Genomic DNA, 19,030 nt, shown 5'->3' with positions numbered 1-19,030 from the left:
CCAGTGCTGAAGAAGCTGCCGAGATCCACAGCTGTTCGGCGTCTGGAAACACAAAATGCCGTCAATCATCCGGCAAACGGACGGAGCAGATTGCAGCATCCCGCTCTTTCTGCGCGAGCTGGACCCCTCGAGCAGTATCAGAGCCCAAAGCCTCAAGACTTGCCCGACAGCCTCGTCCACGGTCTCGGGGCAGTTTTGCCACGAGGGAGACGGGACAACCCTGCACTCATCCCTTCGTCCCTCCATCAGTTTTACAGACACGGTACAGGAGTCCCAACCTCCCCCAGGGAACGCTGCCCCACAGTACAGCGGACCTCCTGCTCGAGGGCTGCGCCCCAGCGTGGCTGAGCACCCCTCGATGCCCACCAGCTCCTGACAAGCAGGGCACTGCTGCCGGGCCGCCCCTGCGGCGAGGGGATGCTGCGAGCCCGGGCAAGGCTGGGGTTACCGTCCCCCCCCGGGGAAGGGGCGCCCCGTAGAGCCCAACCCCCCCCCTCTTCTCCACCAGTGTCTCATCCCACGGGTGGGCAGAGTCCGCGGGGGGGGGGGGGGGGGGGGGGAGGGAGGGGGCGATATGAACTTTGCTCGTGGGTGTGTGCCAGCGCCCTCCTCCTCCGCCTCCGCCATCCGGAGAGCAGCCGCGCCCGCAGCCGGAAGCCCGTCACCCCGACGCGGCAGGACCTGGAGCCCGGGCCCGGGGGCACGGAGAAGCCCTCCGTGCACGGAGCGGGAGTCCCGGGAGCGGCGGCGGGGGGGGGGCGGGGGGGACGGCGGCGGCCGCCGCCGTCCCCCCCGCCCCCCCCTCCGCCGCCGCTCCCGCGGCCCGGCCCCGCCCCGCTCCCCACCCACGCGGCGCCCCCCCCGATTGGCCCCTGCCTCGGCGCGTCGCCGCCGATTGGCCGCTTGTCAGCGCGTCCGGCGCCGCCGTCCGCCACCAATAGGCGGGCGGCACCGCCCGTCGCTTCGGCGGCGGTGGCCAATGGGACGGCGCCCCCGCGCCCCCGCCGCGGCGCCCGGCGGCGGGCGCAGCCAATGGGCGGGCGGCGGGGAGGCTCGCGCCGCTTTCGCGGCAAAAAGGATTTGGCGCGCAAAGGCGCGCGGGGCCGGCGCGCCGAACAATACGGCGGCGGGCGCGGAGCCGAGCGGAGCGGAGCGGCCCCGCGCCCGGCATGGGCCGCGCCCCTGCCCGCGCCCTGCCCGCCGCGCCGCCCGCCGCCCCGGCGGCCATGTGAGCCATGGCGGCGGCGGCGGGCGGCGCGGCGGGGCTGGCGGCGCTGCTGGGCAGCGCCTCCCCGCACCTCCTCATCGTCTCCGCCGCCGAGGAGCCCGCGGGCGGCGGCCACCCCGACGCCGACCTCCTGCTCTTCGCCACGCCGCAGCCCGCCCGCCCCGGCGCCGCGCCGAGACGGCCCGCGCTGGGCCGCCCGCCGGTAACCCCCGGGAGCGGGACGGGGAGGGGGGCGGCGCGGGGGCGGGGGCTGCGGAGCCCGGGACCCTGCGGGCTCCGGCGGGGCCGGGCTATATAGCGGGCTGGGCCGGGCCGGGCTGGGCTATACTGTTCCCTGCTCTGCACCGTGCTGGGCTGTGCCATGCCGTGCTCTGTACCATGCCGTGCCCGGCTGTGCCACGCTGGACCGTGCCCTGCCACGCAGCGCACCTGCTGAGCGCGGCCCTTCCCCAGCTGCCGCTCCGCCAGCCGCACGCCCGGGCGCTGGGCCGTGCTTTGCCTCCCCTTCCTGCGGCCCACGCCTGCTTTGGGGCGCTCCCCGCGGCGTGGCGGGGCCCCCCCGCGGCTGGGCCGGCCCCCCGCCTCCCCGCTGGCGCGTTTGGCAGCCGGGGAGCCGCTACTGTCAACCCGTTCCTGCCGGGAGTGGGGGCTTCCGTACCCCGCAGCGCAGTGCCCTGGGGGGAGGGGGGTCCCCCGGGGGGTCCCTCGCAGCCGCCCTCTGTCACCAGCGCTGTGGGGGCAGTGGGGCCCCGGGGGTGGCCGTCCCTCTGAGGAGCTCCGTGCCTTGCAGGTGAAGAGGAAGCTGAACTTGGAGACAGATCACCAGTACATAGCAGAGAGCCTGCCGGTGGGCCGGGGCAAGGCCAGGAACCCCGCTAAAGGTACCAGCCCTGCTCCCCCCCGACCTAGCTCTGCCCAGAGCAGGGGGTTCAGCAGCCCCGCTCTGCTGCCCGCGGCCTGGGCTGCGCCTCCGGGCTCATCCCTGGCAGCTTCTCCCCATTCCAGGTTTGGAGAGGCTGTTCCTGGGGCTGGGCTGTTTCTGGCCACTCTCTCTCCAGCCCATGCTGCTGTCCCCTGGGCGGGTGGCAGAGCTGCCCTGCCCGTCTGCTGGGCACCACACCGGCTCCGTCCCTGCCTGTGTGATGGAGCTGTAGCTGCCAGCATGGTGTCAGTGCAGTGTCACAGGTGGACTCACCTGGACCCTCCATCATCTCCCCCCTGAGCCCTGCCTGGCACCTTGGTGTCACAACCGAGCTTGCGGTTACAACTGAGCACAGGTGTCGGATCCCACGCCAGGTCCTGCAGCATCCTTCCCGTGGAGGATGTGGGGAGTTCACCCCATTGCCCTGAGAAAGCAGATGGGTTTCGGGGTGCCAGTCTTGGTCTGTGGTCCACGAGCCACCTGTGAGCGTGGGGGGGGTTTGGGACCTGTCAGCTCCTGCACTGGGTTTCCCCTGTGGCTAAATCATGGTTGTCCTTGGTGGCTGGCAGGAGCAAAGTCTCCCGGGGAGAAGTCTCGTTATGAAACCTCGCTGAACCTCACCACCAAGCGCTTCCTGGAGCTGCTGAGCCAGTCGCCCGATGGCGTGGTGGACCTCAACTGGGCGGCTGAGGTGCTGAAGGTGCAGAAGAGGCGTATCTATGATATCACCAATGTCCTGGAGGGCATCCAGCTCATCACCAAGAAGTCCAAGAACAACATCCAGTGGCTGTACGTCCCTGGGCTGGGCTTGTGGGGCTGTGGCTGGCTGTCCCCTGGGATGGCAGAGCCACCTGGGTTCACCTGGGTTCAGGGTGGAGCAGCGTCTTGCTGGGATGGAGAAGCTCAGAGCGGTGTCACCAGAGCATCTGCTCAGGGGTCGCGTGGTGGCTCCCCCTTCACATGGGCCATGGCCTCGGGCAAGGTCTGTGCTTGAGCACGGGTGGCTCCCAAGCATCGGTATCCCTGTGTTGGCTGCAAGTCCCCCTTGGGCTCCCTGAGCCAGCTGGGGGAGCGGGGGGGCTGCATCCAGGCTCCAGGAGAGGACCTCAGGGCTGTGCCCGACTGGGAAATCCCCGTAAGGCTGATTCCCTGGGTATGGGGTGGGATTTAGCCTGGCCCAGGTGGGGACAATGCATGGGGACAGTTATGGTGTGGGGCAGAGGGAGCCGTGGGGTTTGGCTCCTGACGGCTGCGGTGCTCCCCAGGGGCAGCCAGGCCACCGTGGGGGCCCCCGGCCGGCACCGGCTGCTGGAGAAGGAGCTGCGGGAGCTGCAGGCAGCTGAGCGGCAGCTGGACGACCTCATCCAGACGTGCACAGTGCAGCTGCGCCTGCTCACCGAGGACCCCGCCAACCAGCAATATCCTTCGGTGCGGGGCAGGGATGGGGCTGGCTGGGGGGGGGGGAAGTGGTCGAGCCCCGTGGTGAGCCCAGCCACGTTGCAGGCAGGGTGTTTCGCTGCCTGCCCCGCTGCCTCATGAAAGCATCCCTGTGTCTGCTCCTTGACACATCGCACCGCAGCCTACGTGACCTGCCAGGATCTCCGCAGCATTGTGGACCCCTCGGAGCAAATGGTGATGGTTATCAAAGCCCCCCCAGAGACCCAGTTGCAGGTCTCGGACCCAGCGGAGGTGAGCTGGGGCCACCCTCTGCTCCCCATGTCTCCACAGCCCTCAGCAAAGCCCAGCCCGGGCTCCCTGGGCATCCTTGTGCCTCCTTGTCTCACTCCTCTTCCCTTTCCCCAGGCTTTCCAGGTCTCTGTGCGAAGCACTCAGGGCCCCATCGATGTCTTCCTCTGCCCCGAGGACAGCTCGGGGGTCTGTAGCCCTGTCAAGAGCCCCTTCAAAGCCCCCGCAGAGGAATCGTCCCCTGGCCATTCGCAGCCCAGAGCCTCCCCGCTCCTGCATCCCACCCAGGATGTGAACATGCCGCTGCTGCCCGGAGAGCAAGGTGGGCAGCCGGGGCTGGGGACAGGGGGGCTGGCGTGATGGCACAGTGGCTCTGGCGGGGGGCTCTTGCTGCATTTGCAGCTGTGAGCCCCTCTGCTGTCGGCACAAGCAAGGAGCTGGGGTGATGCTTGGGCACCTCAGCAAGGCAGGGAGGGGGGAAGGCAGGTTCTCCTGCATAGCCAAAACCTGCTTTTTGGGGGTTTTTGGCAAGTATTGTGGGATTTACAGCTGCTTCCCATCCCCGCAGAGACACTGCTGCCGGAGACGAGTGCGCTGCCCAGCAAGTGCCCGGCAGAGGAGGTGAGCCTCTCGCCGCTGGCCTCCATGGACGCGCTCCTGGAGCAGAGCAGGGAGGATTTTTCGGGTTTCTTGGCGGACGAGTTCATCAACCTGTCGCCACCGCAGGCGCAGGACTACCACTTTGGCCTGGAGGAGGGTGAGGGCATCAGCGAGCTCTTTGACTGTGACTTTGGGGACTTCACACCCTTGGACTTCTGAGGCTCTGCCCAGATGCTCGTGGGGGAGCTGCCAGGCGGGGGCGGGGGGCACCCTGGGCTCTTGCCCTCGCAGGCAGGGCAGGCAGCCCCTCCAGCTGCAGCGTCCACAGCTCCTCTCCCCGTCCATTTTTGCAATATTTTCTTCTTACCCCTCCAGCCCCCCCCAGCCTGGTGGGGGCCGGCGGTGTCCCTGGCTCCAGCCCTGCGAGGGGGATGCCAGGGTGGGGGTCCCATCTTGAGGGACACCCCCCCCCAGGGCCCTGATCACGGAGGGGAGGCTGCCCAGGGCAGAGCCGCTGCCCCCGCCAGGTGCCCGTTACAGAGCTTTAAGCAGTCCTGTGTATAGATTTGATTAATTTATTATTGTCCCCTGGGGACAGCGTTTAATTTCCGGGGGGGGGGGGGGGGGTGGGGGTGGCCATGCAGCAGAGTGGGGGTGCCGAGAGGTTTCGTCACGCTGGGAAGGGGGTGGCAGAGACGTGGGGGGTGCTGGGTCGGTGCTGTCCCCCCCTGCGTGGGGGGCTGTCCACAGCCCAGCTGAGTGTGGGGTATTTATTTATTATTTATGGTGTGTGGGAGCTCTCCTGGGACATGGGGGAGCGGGGGGACGGTGCTGGCGGAGGGGGACACGGAGGGTCCTGCCGGAGACTTGCCGGCACGTCCCGGCTTTGCTCGCAGCCAAAACGGGGCTGCTGGTGAGGCCACCGCGGTGGCAGGTGGCTGCAGGAGGGGGGATGGGGCTGGCAGCCCCGGGACCTTGTACATGTCCCCTTGGGGGGGGGGACACACAGGGGTGTTCCGGGGGGGCGGGGAGGGGGGGGACGCATCTCTGCGGGTGAGGACCCAACGCTGTCTCCAGGCTTTTCTTCCCCTCCCCACGCAGCCATTCAGCCTTTTGGCTCCGTCTCCCCCTCTCTGGCCCACTGGGGCTGGGACAGGCGGAGGGGAGGGGACTCCTGGGACCCCCCGGGGCTGAGCTGGAGACGCACTTTCACTTTTACTGCCTTTTAACAAGCTTGTGTTCCTCTGAGCTTCGTGTTTAATAAAGGTTTCTACTGACTGGCCTTCGGTGCAGGGCTGCGCTCAGGCGGCTGGGGGCATTAGGGGTGGTGGGGACCCAACCTGAGAAACCAAGGGGGTTTGGGTTATTTTGTGGGGTTTTTTTTCCATTTTGAACTTGAAATGCACGAGCAGGTATGTCACTGCCTGGGGTTGCAGAAAGTGCTTTGGTCCTTGGGGTTTTTTTTTCCCCCCTGCAACTCCATGCACTCTCATGTGTGGGATGGGAGCTGGGGCTGATCCTGCCACCCTCTGCTCCTCCAAAGAGGCTGTGCCCCAGGGTGGTGGGGCAATGGGTCTGGATGGGGATCGCTTCTTTTGGCAGCCCTGTCCTCCGGCAGCCTCTGTCCCCACTCGGCTCCTCTCCTGCCTGGCCTCCTCCTCTGCCTTCCCCCTGGTTTTGGGGCAGCGTTTGCAAGGGGATGCCTGTGGCTGCAGCTCCTGTGTGGGGAAGAGGAAGGCAGCGTGGGGCCGATGTGAAACCAGTCCATACATCCACCGCACCAGCAGGCTCTCAGTGACTCCCTAGCTTCCCCCTTCGCCCCAGCACCTCTTGGTCCTGCCTGAAGGCACCCGCCGGCACCAGTTCACGGCCCAAAGTTTGAGGTTCCCTGTGTCCCTGCTCACTGAGGATGAGCTGGCTGCAAGCAGCAGCCCTGACCCTGAGTGCCCCAACCCCCTCTGCGGCACACCGTCCCTTCCAGGGGAACGAGGGACATCGGGGACCCTCTGGGGAGGGATGCTTGGAGACTCCAGGGACGCCCTGGCAGCCCGGAGTGGGCCCAGGGGGGCCGTGGCCCCCGCCCCAGTGGCAGGCAGGGACGTGCCACTTCCTTCCTGTGTTTGTGCGCTCGCTCCCCTCCTCTTTCTGCCTGGCCTCCTGCCTGTTTCTCCTTTAAACAGCCTGACAAATATTTCCCCCCCGCACCGTGTTGCGTAAGCTCACCCCACTCCTGTGCTGGCTTTTGCAGGGAATGGGAGCCCGGGTTCGGGCCGGGCTGCCGGCGGGTGCTGGTGTGGCACGGCGAGCCCATCACCGCTGCCTAGCCTCCGACCTCCGTCCTCGTGCCTCCATCCCCGCACCCGAGCGTGGTCCCCAGCTCGTTGTGCTGCCACAGGATTGTTCTTACTGCAGGACGCGCGTGGATAGCGGTGTGCCGGTGTAGGCTGGCAAACCCCACGGCTCAGCCCCGTCTGTGGTGCCAGCTCCGCACACTGTCCCCGCTCCCAGCCCTCCTCCCCGCAGCCCCCTGGGACTGGCCAGGGCTTGGGGCAATGGCACCCAACCCAGCGGCCAGGAGGGCAATGGCACACACAGCCTGTCTGTCCCCTGTGCTTGAGCGGGATGAGCCGGTGGCTTGCTGTCACACTGTCGCCCCTTCAAATGGGGCTTTTTCAGGCAATTAAACTGAAAGAGCTCTCCTGCTGCTCTCGTCTACAGGGCTCCTGCCCCACAGAGCCAGGGGCAGGAGGACGGGGAGACCGGGGTGGGTGGGCATGGCCCCCAGTCCCCTGCCTGCTGCATCCTTCTTCACAAGGTTGATGTTTGTCACCTGAGGTGACAGAGGTGCTGAAGCTTATACGATTTACTGCGGGGCGCCCAGCCCAGCCACATTGCAATGCATCCTCATCCCTGCGCTTAGCAAGATCCGGCCCCCCTTCTCCTTTCCCCCTTTTAGTTTCATTTTTGTGGAGGGTGATGGTGATCTGTGGTGCTGCCCAAAGGGGTGAGACCCCGGCGAGGGGAAAGTAGCCGTCGGCTTTCACGGGAGCCAGCGGGCACAGGGAGAGGGGAGAGGACTCACGCCAACGTCCTGAGCTCCGCAGGTTGTTCCCGCGAGCGAGCTAACCCCGGTAGCAGCACAGCTTTTCCTTTTTCCACTGAGCAAAGGCAAACCTCTCTGATGGCATTCACCGTCACATTCCCCTGACAGGGAACCTCATGGGATGATGAGCCCTTGGGACTCCCGGTCCCCATGAAAGCAGGCCCCCCGGCAGGGACAGGACCGCATCTCCCGCTGCAGCAGTGCAGCCCATCTTGGGGGGAATGCGTTGGCAGCTCCACGCAAGCCAGAGCACCGTAAAAATAACCGCTCTGCCTCCCAGGGATGATTCATGATGCAGCTGAAGGGCTTCCCTCCTGCTATTTCGAATCGCTGGAGAAAGAGCTGATGATAGCTCATGTAGGGGCTCTTGTTTCCATAGAGCACATGGCGGCTTTGGGAAGCGGCCCTGGGCGCTGCCTGGTTTTATGAGCTATCTGCACTGTGATGCTTTTCTTCGTCGGGCGAAGCAGACACGGTGCAGGAGATGGGCACCCTGCACACATCCTGGGTGCCCCATGGGTCCTCGGCTCCTGTTCATTCCCATCTCCCATTCCCTGGCAGTAACCCTGCAGGGACCGTGCCTGTCCAGCTCTAGGGGTGCCCGGTGCCATCGGGCTGCGGTGGCGGCTCCATTGGCATTGGCAAACGCTGCAGCGGGCGGGCGGGCATCTGCAGGCCGAGCTGTGCCGGATGCGGATGTGGTGCTGAGCCCAGGCGGTCGTGGGGTCTCCTGTCCCCGTGCTGTGAGGTTTGGACTCGGAGGAGACAGGAGAGCCCAACAGTGGGACAAGCTCTGGCTGGCAGTGGCTGGGGGGGCAGCATTAGATGCTGACACAGCATAAAGTTTGCCAGAATTTATGCCTTTAATCTAATCCCCCTTGGAGGGTCCGGACAGGTTTTGGGGTCTCTCTAGGCCCCTGTGGTACATCTGGCCCAGAGTGCTGTGCCCCTGCCAGCGCTGCCTGCCGCCTGCCTTGCTTCTGCATCCCGCCCCACGCTTCAGTATTTCCGCTTCCGAAAACCACTCGCGTTTCTTCCGCAAGGAAGTAACTCAGGGAGGTGAAGCGCAGCATCGTTTATTCACAAGATGCTGTTAAAAGGGTGCTTCATTTAATTCCTGCCCGGTTGTGGTCCTGTCCCCCCCCCCACCTGGGGAGCAGAGACCTGGCGTCTACCCCCCAGCTGGGGCTGAGGCCATGTTCCCCTTCCCTGCCGGTGACTTTTGGGGTGCGCTTTGGAAGCACCCGTGGAAGGAGCTGGGGGCACCCGCTGCCTCCTGCCACCGGCAGAAGTTTTGCCCTGGACTTCGCCCTCACTTTCCAGCTGCTGCTTCCCATGCTGAAACTCATGCTGACCCTGAGGCATCCTGATAGGGACCCAGCACGGATTTTAGCAACACGGGAGTGTGGAAAGGCCCCCACAGGGCTTTGCTTTGATCCACGGCAGAGCCCCGCCATCACCCAAGCCCCTTCCCATGCTCCCTGGCAAGGTGATCCTCTGTCCCCGCTGCCGTAGGGGCCTCTCCTGCCTGTTTCTCTAGTACCTGCCTCCATTTTAGTTTGATTTGATGATGGCCGTGCTCGACAGCTCCAGCTCTTGGACCTCTTTCTGCCTCCCCAGGGGCAGGGGACAGCCCTGTGCCATGTGGGCTGGGTGCACGTGCTCTCCGGAGCCCTTGGATACCCCCACCAGGTCCCAGGTGCACTTTTTCTTCCTCTTTTCCCTTGCACACACCCGGAGCAGCCGGGAGATGGTAAAAATAACTGTGATGCATCCTTGCAACTGCTCCGGGCTCAGCTTGCAGATGGTTGTCCCCGGGGGAGGAGGAGAGCGAGCGAACTACACGTGCCACGACTCGGTCACGTTGGGCTAGGGAAGTGTCTCAGTTTTGAGAGCTGGGTTAAGAGAAGCCGAGCTCAGCAAACCAGGTTGGCCTCGAGAGGTCCATGTGAAGGGAGAGGCGGTGCAGATGGAGGCAAGCCTGGCTGGGATTTTGCATCCAGGCGAAGCGATTGCACGCCCCTTTTTCTAAGTAAAATCCCAGGATACTCCGAGAGGGATGGGAAGAAGCCCACCACCCCAAGAAGTCACCGCACCACGTGTACCCCAGGGAGCAGTGTGAAGCTCTGCCCAGGCATGGCTTTATCTAGTTTATTTATCTAATTATCTGTTTCTTGTTTGTGAAAACCTTTTGAGGACAGGCTGGGGTACGGACATGGATGTCCATCCTATTCCTCTCTGCCTGCACAGGCCTCCAGGTGCCTGTGCCAGTCAGGAATGGAGGCAGCTCCTGCCTCCTCCTCCTCCTCCTCCTCCCCAGCCAGCCTGTCCCCCACTCCTGCAGCCCCCACTTGGGGCAGGAAGGGGGTTTTACACCTGCTCGAGGTACTGGGGACCCAGCGCCATCGGTACGACCCCCTCACGCTTGGCATGCCGCACCGGAGGGAAGCAGCACTGAGCGACAACTGCCCAGCACCATGGGCACAGAGCGGCTGGCACGACCGGAGAGTCACTTGAAACCACTCTGGGTGGCAGGGGGACCAGCCCGGGGCCGGCCACAACCACGGTGGGACAACCCATGGCCAAACTGGGGCCAACAACGACCACACTGGGACCACCCGTGGCCAAACTGGGGTCAACTGGGGCAACCAGGGCTACCCCGGGGCCAACCGCGACCACAGTGGGACCACCCGTGGCCAAACTGGGGTCAACTGGGGCAACCAGGGCTACCCCGGGGCCAACCGCGACCACAGTGGGACCACCCGTGGCCACACTGGCGTCAACTGGGGCAACCAGGGCTACCCCGGGGCCAACAGCGACCACAGTGGGACCACCCGTGGCCACACTGGCGTCAACTGGGGCAACCAGGGCTACCCCGGGGCCAACAGCGACCACAGTGGGACCACCCGTGGCCAAACTGGGGTCAACTGGGGCAACCAGGGCTACCCCGGGGCCAACAGCGACCACAGTGGGACCACCCGTGGCCAAACTGGGGTCAACTGGGGCAACCAGGGCTACCCCGGGGCCAACAGCGACCACAGTGGGACCACCCGTGGCCACACTGGCGTCAACTGGGGCAACCAGGGCCGCACCGGGACCACCGTGGGCTGCACTGGAGCCAACTGGGAGCACAGCGGGGTGCACTGCTTCCAGTGCACAGCCCACCGGGTCCCGGGAGCAAGCGGCGGCCCCCACCCAGCCCCGCGGCACCCGGGGGGCCGCGGCCCCCGCCGCGCCCCCGCCACCCCCGCCGCGCCCCTCACAGCGCCGCCCCGCCCCTCTCCCCTCCGCCAACGACAGGCACGGCCCTCAGGTGCCAATCACCGGCCGCGGCCAACCGGATCGCCGCGGGGGCGGGCCCTCAGCGGAGGCAAAGTTGCCTGGCGGCTGCGGGGCCGCGCGGGTGAGTCGAGCTCCGCGCCGCGCTCCCTACGGCACCGCACCCTACGGCAGCGCAGCGCTCCCTACGGCACCGCACCCTACGGCAGCGCACCGCGGGGCACCGCGCCCTACGGCACCGCGGCGCCCCCTACGGCACCGCGGCGCCCGCGCCCGGCGGGGCCATGATGGCGTGCGCCGAGCTGCTGGCCGTGTGCCTGCTGTCAGCCGACCGCGGCCCCGCGCCCCGCCGCCAGCCGCTCCCCATCTTCCACGACGTGAGTACCGCGGGGCGGGCCCCCAGCGAGCCCCTGTCCCAGCCCCGGGGCTAGCGCAGGCCGGGCGGGCCGCGGTGCCTCCTCACAGGGAGCCGTGGCGGGGCTGCACATGCAGGCGTCAGGGTGAGACCCCTTCCCGCCAGCCCCGGCTGAGGAACCAAACCCCAGGGACGAGCAGGTGGGCCCTGCTGCTGCTCCGGGCCTGAAGCTGTGAATCGGGGTGTGGGCCGCGATGTCTTAAATAATGCTCAGTGTTGTGTCCTTTTTCTGAATTATGGGCCTCTGAGTGGCTAGAAATAGCCCACTCCTTATCAAGAGCTGGCTGTCACGACTCCTGGAGCGGGAGCTGTGTCTGTCTGGCAGGAAAGCTGCAGAAGGTGCCGTGTAGCTGTTAAAAGCCGTGGGATCCCACGGGCAGAGCGTGTCCGTTGCCCGCTGCAGCCCCCGTCCCTGCCCGCTCCTAAGGCGCCAGGAGTTGTGGAGGAAGATGGTCTTTGCGCAGGTTGGAGGTTGGCTGGGCATCCCGGCGGCTGTGGGTGGCTTGGGGGAGTTGAAGATGCAGATAGTGGCCGTCTTTGTTTTCACAAGACAGGTCCTGGCACAGTGCCTCCTGTCACACCGCGTCCCCTCAAGCCCTGTGGCAAGGGTGCTCCTGTCAAGAGGGAGCTGTGCGCCCTGGGGCCGGGGCTCTGGGGGAGGCAGCGCCTCCCCCCCTGTGGCACCCAGCAGGGCGGGCAGGCAGCTGCATGCCTGGCCATCTCCCAGGGCAAGTGGCACAGCCTGGGTCAGAGCCCACCTCTGCAGTTGGAGTACATCAGAGGTGCTCAACCCCCCTGCTCCTGGCGCCCGAATCTCCCCGGTGGGCCACCAGCCCTTGCATTCCCCAGTGTCCGGCACCACTGGGGTCTAAGTCACCCTGTGGCGCCAAGGAGACATGTGAGCGGAGGTGCTGTCCCTGCCTTGCCGCAGGGGCTGGGGAGGAGAAAGCAAGTGAGGGTTAAGGGCAAGGGTTGGTGTGGTGCCCCAGCACCTGGACAGCCCAGGACGGTGCCAGCTGTCATCTCCATCCTGTCCTGGTCCGGTTGGTGCCACCCCCTGTGTCTCAGTTCACCCCAGAGGAGGGGAGCAGGAGATCTTGGGCAGCACTTTGGGAAGGTGAATGCCGTGCCTGGTCCTGTCCTCCGTCTGGGAGACCTCCTGGCATCACCAGGGAGCAGCTGGAAAGCGTGGCTCCCTCGGCCGTGGTGGTGCTTGCAGCTTCCAGCGGAGGGTAAGGGTCTCTCTCCTGCCGTGGGGGGATTTCAGACTGCAGGGCTCTCCAGCCAGCATCATTAACCACACTAATTACTTGGCTGATGAAAGATGGGCTGGAGGGGGGTTGGTGGTGACAGCTGTGTTCCAGCTCAGCTCCTCCAGGCACTCGCTGAGTCCCATATCTATCCCTCAGGGCGTCATTAAGGCAATTAAAATGGGAAGTGTTAACAGCGCTAGCGGCTGCTTTCCGGGTTCTGGTGGCTTCCCTTCCTCTTCCCTGTGGCTCCTTTTGCTCCTACCTCAGCTCCGGAGCTTGGCAGGGTGAGTTTAATATCTCCGCTTTCGGGTCTGGCAGTTGGCTGATCTCCAGCTGCCCCCCGCTGCAGCGGGACAGGATGCCAACCTGCCCCTCAGGCAGCGGGAAGGCAGGGCTGCCCACGACAGATCCCAGGTGGCAGCTGGTGCTTCTCCTGGGACCAGAGCCGCCATCTCCCTGCCTACAGATCACCTGCCTTCAGGAGAGGTGAGGAAGAGGAGGGCTTTGCCTGCGATGCTTTGCTGCAGGCACGGTACGAACTGCAGTGCTGCCATTGCAGTTGTTTGTGCAGACATCTCAAATCTCTGGGAGATTTGTCCCCCAGGCTGGTGCTCGGGGCTTGCTTACTCCCCTCTCGGTGTACAGGAGGTTCAGAAAAGCTGCTTGGACAGCCCACCATTTATCGCCGGCGTGTGGCTGCAGCACACATTAGCCTGCGGTAGGTCGATGAGCACAGTGTGCCCAGGGCAGCTGTCCCCTCCCCAACAGCTGGCGTGTCCCTGGCTGCGTGTCCAGCAGCCATGGTTGCTTCCAGCCCTGCAGGCAGGGAGAAGCCCTATAATGTCCCTCCTTCCCAGGGTGTGTGAGGGTCATCCCCACATAAATGCCGGTTCAGTGCTTCCTCCATCGGTCTCAGCATGTCTGCCGCTGCAGACACCGAGCGAGGCTGCGGCAACTTGGACGCAAGCCCAAGAGGTAGGGGCTAAGGGAAATGCCTCTCTCAGGCTTGAGGCAGTGTCCCTGTGTTTCTGAGACTGCCAGCCCCACCGAGTGCAAGCAAGGGATTGCCTCTAGGGCCTCTCCAGCAGCCGACAGACCTGATCCCATTCCCAGCCTGGCTTTGCATCACTTTTCCTTGGCTTTGTCCCAGGGCTGCCATCCACGCCGGGCTCTTGCACCGGGAGCAGCGCTTACCTGCCATCGCTGTGCATGTGCCTGTGCCATGGGGGGGGCGTGGAAGCAGCTCTGTGCTATTTTTGCTTGGCTGGAGTTGGATCCTGCCTCGTGAACAGGAGCCATTGGTGTTTTCCAGTGCGTGCAGCGCTCACTGAGGCACCCTTCTGCAGCCGGGGTTGGCCAAGGACGGGCTCACTGGAGGTGGCGAGGAGCCCCACCATCCCTGGGGGACATGGAGCAGACATGGCCTCACCTCGCAGGGCTCTTGCAGCTCCGCTGCTTGTGCCACATTTATTTATTTTGAGCTTCAGGCAACTGTCGTGTTGTGCAGTGGCAGGGCTTTTCTAACACACCACTGGAGCAGAGGATCCCGTGTGCGAGGGAGAAGTGTCAGCTCTGTTTTCTGAGATTTATGCTGAATCCAGGGTGGGCTCACCCCGGATTAGAGACCTTCTCAGCCCCGTGGGGTCCCCCCCAAAATTGTGCTCTCCCTCTTAGCCTGCAGACAGACCCTGCTGAGCAAAGCCAGCCTCGGAGTGGGAAATGTTTGACCTCACTTGAATCTGCATTTCTTAAGAGCCTGGGTGACACTTGACTGCCTTTGGGATGAGCTAGCTGGCCTCAGTGACATTTGGAGTCATAGAGATGTTGTTGCATGAGCCACATGTCCCTCTGATGACAGAAAGCTCGCAGGATTGAGCTTTTGCCTTGATGGAAAGTGGCACGCCTGAGGCAGGGAGGTGGCAGGGTGGCACAGGCATGGGGGACCTGCTGGTGCTGCCCCTGCCTGCAGGCAGAGCTGCCCCTGCAGCTGGGGAGCCCTGGCATGTGTAACCCTGCAGTTGTGAGACCCCTGGTGCACAAGCGAACTCTTTAGCCTGGAGAAAGTTTTGCTTTAAAACCCAGAGAAACCCCCAGCGTGTGGGAGCTGCGGGTTCCTGTCTCAGCTGGTAGCGGTAAAGCTCCAGAGCTCATCCGGTGAGTCCTACAGGGCGTTCAGAGAGCGCCTGCCATGCTTTCCTGCAAGGGAAGCCGCCTGGCCGGCTGGAAGCCCACGTCCCAGAGGGACGGTTACCTAACGCTGGTCAGCTCAGGGCAGCCTCTGTGTACCCTGCAGCGGCTCGGGTCGGGAGGAGCTTGCCTTGCTCAGAAGAGCATCCGAGGAGGAGGTGTCCCTGCTCCTGGTTTCGGTCGCAGGGAAGGACAAGGGAGCTCCCTGCTGGGGCCAGCATCAGAAAAGCCTCTGCCCAGTTGCAAGCTAGTAGCTTCCTCAGGAGTGAGCAGCAGAGGTTTCTCTGGGCAGCTGTTTCTTTACCTCAAAGCGATTTTTCAGGGACATTTCGGTGGCTAGATGTGGGCTTGTGCCCTCAAAACGCGCAGCAAAGCTGTCAGTGAGCGGTGCAGAAGGGAGCTGGGGGCGGAGGGGGCAGCTGGCAGCGACACGTCTTCCTGCAGGGAGCAGAGCTGGTCCGGGGGTGGTTTTATCAGTGGTCTCTGCTTTGCAGGTGTGTGGAAAAGAACATAACAAAGTCTTCTTTCCCCTTTTCCTGCCCGTTTTCATTCCTGATCTTTCTTCAGACCTTCAGATTTCTTCATCAACCAGGATGATTAAAAAGGATGATTAAAAAGAAGAAAGTTGCCACACACAAAACTTTCTGTCGTCGGCTCCGTTAGGATGTGCCGGCCAAAACCTCATACTGTTTGGTCTGGCAAGATGTTCCCAGGCTTCGGAAATGATGCTGTTACTCACTGGAGTCAGCCTCAGACCTTCCGATAATTATTGGTGAAAGAGGAGCCAGGCAGGGATAAGAAGCCCCAGCTTTCTCCTGGGCCACAGGCGGAAGTCTCGTGGTTGGGAACCTGGGTTGAGAGCCTGAATTGGAGCAGCTGTCCAACTGTGCTCTGTGGCAGAATTAGTTACAGATTAATTAATTCATTAATTATTAATTACAGTGTGTGTGCGTGTCGAGGTGTCGCAGGAAGGATTGTTGTGAAGGGTGATTGCAAAGTGCAGGACAAGAGCTGCTCCTCGGTGCAGACGGTTGAAGTGTCAGCGGTGATGCACAAAGTGCTCCCATTACGCAGTGATTTTATGCTTAATGTTCTTTCGTTTAAAGGGTCTGAAAAATTAAACGCTTTCCATCACAAGGGTGTAGCAAAGCCCTTTCTACTTCGTCTCCCTCTGTGTTCTTTAAAAGGTGGTCGGTGTGAGTGCTGGGCTCGCTCGGGCGGCGGTGGCTGTGCCAAGAGCTTTGCACGTTGGAGGCAAGAAATGGTTTTAATCGTTTGAAAAGGCGGATTTCCCCGGAGCAGCCTGTGCAGCGCTGGCCTGCACAGCCCTGGCAGCAGGAGCTTCTCCACGGCTCCACAGGCTCCGGGAGGCAGTTTTCCATAGTGGCCGTGCCAGGTGTTGCCTGGCTCGCTGTTCAGCCACGCTGCTCTCCCTGCTGCCTCGCTAAACCCTGTCGTATTTTTCTCTTGCAGATTTTCCGACGAGCCGACAAGAACGGTGAGTGCTTTGTTCCTGCCGCTGCCTCCCCCTCCCTACCCGGGTCTGAGCGAAGCAGCACAGTCTGCCCCTGCTGGGAGGTTTGGCTGAAAGAGTGAAGGAGGATAAGGACAAGCAGCTCTCTGGCTGCAAGAAAAATGCTTTTCTGCTTCGCCTGGAGGAGAAGGCACTGGAGTAAAGGGCCTGGCCAGGGGCTGGGGAAGTGGGCTCCCCCAATTCACCATCCATGCGCCATGCAGGACAGAGCCCCTTCCAAGCCCTTCTCCTGCCTGCATGCACACGATCTCTCCTTTGCGCTGCTGGCAGCAAGAAGGGAAGGCAAAGCAAGCTGTGCAGCAGACAGCCTAGGGGCCGTCAGGCTTCTGCTCCGTCCCTTGCAGGATTGATTCAGTCTCTGCGCTCAGTCCAGGGTTTTACAGCTGCCCCCGGTTGGGTGGCCCTGTTCCTGGATGCCCACTGGATCCCCTGGCATTCGAGAGTTAGGCTCTGCTACCCGGTTTTTAATCTGGCACCCATAAACGAAGAAGTCCAAAATCACAAGTCGTTTCTCTGAGCCTTCCCACCTTCTCTTGGGCTCTTCTCCTTCACGGTAGCTTGCAGGCTCCAGGAGCTGCTTTTGTTGCAGATCAAAATGCAGCCCAGGAGCTGAAGTCCTTTACAGAGAGGAAGGAAAAAGCTCTTGAGTCAATGGAGAGATTTTCTTTCCATAAAAACCTGATGCTGTCCTCACTGTGCTGTTTGTAATGGACTCTGTACTTGGACAGTCAGCTTGGACAGTAATCTAAGTACAGAGTGTCGGCATGCATTTCTGAAAATGTTGCAGTGGGGCATTTTGGTAGGGGATGAAATTCCCACGTGAAATTCCAGAAGCAGTGGCCCTGCTTGCCAGCGCTCCTGGGTTTTTGATGGGGACTGGTGGGACATGCTTTCAATGAGATATCTGCTCTAGTTGTTATGCACAACACGCCCAACCATCCCACGCTCCCGGTAGAGAAGCTGCTGGGAGGATCGCTGGGGCCTGTGTGCTTCTTTCTGCAGATATATAATTATTCTTCCCTTTTATTTAAATGCAGATGATGGGAAGCTGTCATTTGAGGAGTTCAAGAACTATTTCGCTGATGGGATCCTGAGCTCGGAGGAGCTGTGGGAGTTGTTCAGTGGCATTGACAGGTGTCATTCAGAGTGAGTACCATGGTGGCACAGAGGAGACGAGACGAAGGAGAATATAAAACTGCTTGACTTGTAGATGGAGGACATCTGGAGGCGGGTGCAATAAATAGTGAGGGTGAGATAAACCTACCTCTTGTAACACGCAGATGTTAAAACCCATTGAACACCAGCTACGAGCATTGGTGGTGAGAGAAGCCAGACATTTTGAGAACAGTTGTTATCAGATTTACTGTAGTTCTGTAAAAGCAAGCATCCATTTAAAATTACATTATGTTAGTTTGAAAAATGTATTCCAGAAATACACAGCTCTATAATGGAGCAGGGTGTGTGTCTGCAGGAGGAGCATGTGTGGACGATGATCCCTGCTGACACAGGGAACTGCTTTTCACTTATGTAAGAGCTGCTTTCCACCAGAAGTGGGCCTTATGAGTGTAACTGTGAACTTTTAAAAAAAGAAACCCCCAAAGAACAGGAGAAGTAATTGCACTTAGCCCTGGTCTCCTCTTGACTGGTGCTATCTAGAGGAGTCTGTTGGGCTCGGCTGGGTTTCTCATCCCAGTCTTTCGGATATCAGTGTGGCCTTGCTGGGGTCCCTCTGCCCTGCCAGCCGCTGTGAACGAGCGTGTTTTGGCACTGGGAGAAACTGGCCATTGTTAAATTGCATGTCTGGGGGCTGCCTGTTCAAACGGAGGGGTGCTGCTGGGGGAGAAGGTGGCTGCAGCTTCCTCCTGGTCTCGGGCAGCAGGCTCGGCTCTGGCTCGTGCCACTTCCCTGGCACCCCAGGAAGCATCTCCTGCAGCGCTCTGACGCCCTGGCCAGGGCAGTGTCTGAGCAGGTCCCCGCCTTAGCTGCACACGCTGGTCCCAGGGCTTTGCAGGGAGCCAGGGCAGCGGCACGGAGGGCCTGTGCCATGCCAAGGTGCCAACAGCCACCGAATGCCACCGAGCCACTGACAGGAGATACCCAGCGGTCCCTGGCTGCAAGTTACCACATCATCCACCCAGGACGGGGTGAGTGGGGATCATTAACTTCTACCGAGTGTCAGGGTGGTGGGTCTAGCTGATGCTCCCGCTTTAGCGATGGGGCAGAGAAGTGGGCTGGTGGGTGCAGCCCCTTGTGCCACTTTCTTTTAAGCCTGGCTGCCTGTCCTGCCAGTTGGGCTTGTTGGATGTGGGCAGCAGGAGGTGTCCCCTGAAAATGCCTCTGCCTCTTCGGGCTGTGATCCCAGGGAGTTAGCAGTGAGCCTCTTTCCCCTGCAAATGCTACTTTCCTCTCGCTCCATTTTGACTTGTAGATATACATATATTATTGCTGGAAAACAATATTGCTGGAATACAATATTGCTGGAAAACATGGGTTGCAGCAAAGCAGAGAGTTTTAACTGTGCCCTTAACTGAACAGTGAAGATTTCCTGGTTTACCATCGCTTTCAGGTTGGGCTGCTTCTGTCTGTCCAGAGCAGAGAAACAGGACTGACTGAAGGGCCCCGTGTGAGCGGGCTGTCTCTGAGAGCCATGCACAGCCCTAGCTGCAGCGGTGCTCTCTAACTCGTTACCCATAATGACGGTGCGGTAGCTATGACAACGTGGTAGTTGCAGCATTGAGCTGGTGACATCTATTAGCAGGACATGACCATTGGGTCTTTGATCTCTTTCTGCCATGAAGAGCAGAAGAGACCCTGCGGACAGAG

At 62.2% G+C, this 19,030-nt stretch overlaps 2 protein-coding genes across 2 annotated transcripts in view; both read left to right on the top strand.

Annotated features, from left to right (window-relative positions):
* The first annotated feature begins 1,235 nt into the window (after positions 1-1,235).
* On the top strand, positions 1,236-5,014 carry E2F1 (E2F transcription factor 1). Its single transcript, XM_076351595.1, has 7 exons — positions 1,236-1,430; positions 2,019-2,109; positions 2,720-2,939; positions 3,416-3,568; positions 3,725-3,839; positions 3,954-4,158; positions 4,405-5,014. Exons 1-7 carry the CDS (start codon positions 1,236-1,238, stop codon positions 4,653-4,655), a joined length of 1,230 nt encoding a protein of 409 aa, XP_076207710.1. The 3' UTR covers positions 4,656-5,014.
* Positions 5,015-11,075: 6,061 nt separating this feature from the next.
* Positions 11,076-19,030, top strand: part of NECAB3 (N-terminal EF-hand calcium binding protein 3) — a 28,533-nt gene continuing 20,578 nt past the window's right edge. The window contains exons 1-3 of the mRNA XM_076352448.1: positions 11,076-11,195; positions 16,147-16,171; positions 17,245-17,353. Of these exons, the coding sequence (XP_076208563.1) occupies positions 11,103-11,195; positions 16,147-16,171; positions 17,245-17,353 (227 nt within the window). The 5' untranslated portion in view covers positions 11,076-11,102. The remainder of the gene's footprint in view (positions 11,196-16,146; positions 16,172-17,244; positions 17,354-19,030) is intronic.

Source organism: Aptenodytes patagonicus, chromosome 14, assembly GCF_965638725.1.
Source record: "Aptenodytes patagonicus chromosome 14, bAptPat1.pri.cur, whole genome shotgun sequence".
NCBI lineage: Eukaryota > Metazoa > Chordata > Aves > Sphenisciformes > Spheniscidae > Aptenodytes > Aptenodytes patagonicus.
This window is presented reverse-complemented; position numbering and strand designations above follow the sequence as displayed.

Excerpts from the sequence above, each read along its gene's own strand:
- E2F1 (XM_076351595.1), top strand. The coding sequence starts at position 1,236 with ATGGCGGCGGCGGCGGGCGGCGCGGCGGGGCTGGCGGCGCTGCTGGGC. Across the intron at positions 1,431-2,018 it reads CCGCGCTGGGCCGCCCGCCG|GTGAAGAGGAAGCTGAACTT; the intron begins GTAACCCCCGGG and ends CGTGCCTTGCAG. Across the intron at positions 4,159-4,404 it reads GCTGCTGCCCGGAGAGCAAG|AGACACTGCTGCCGGAGACG; the intron begins GTGGGCAGCCGG and ends CCATCCCCGCAG.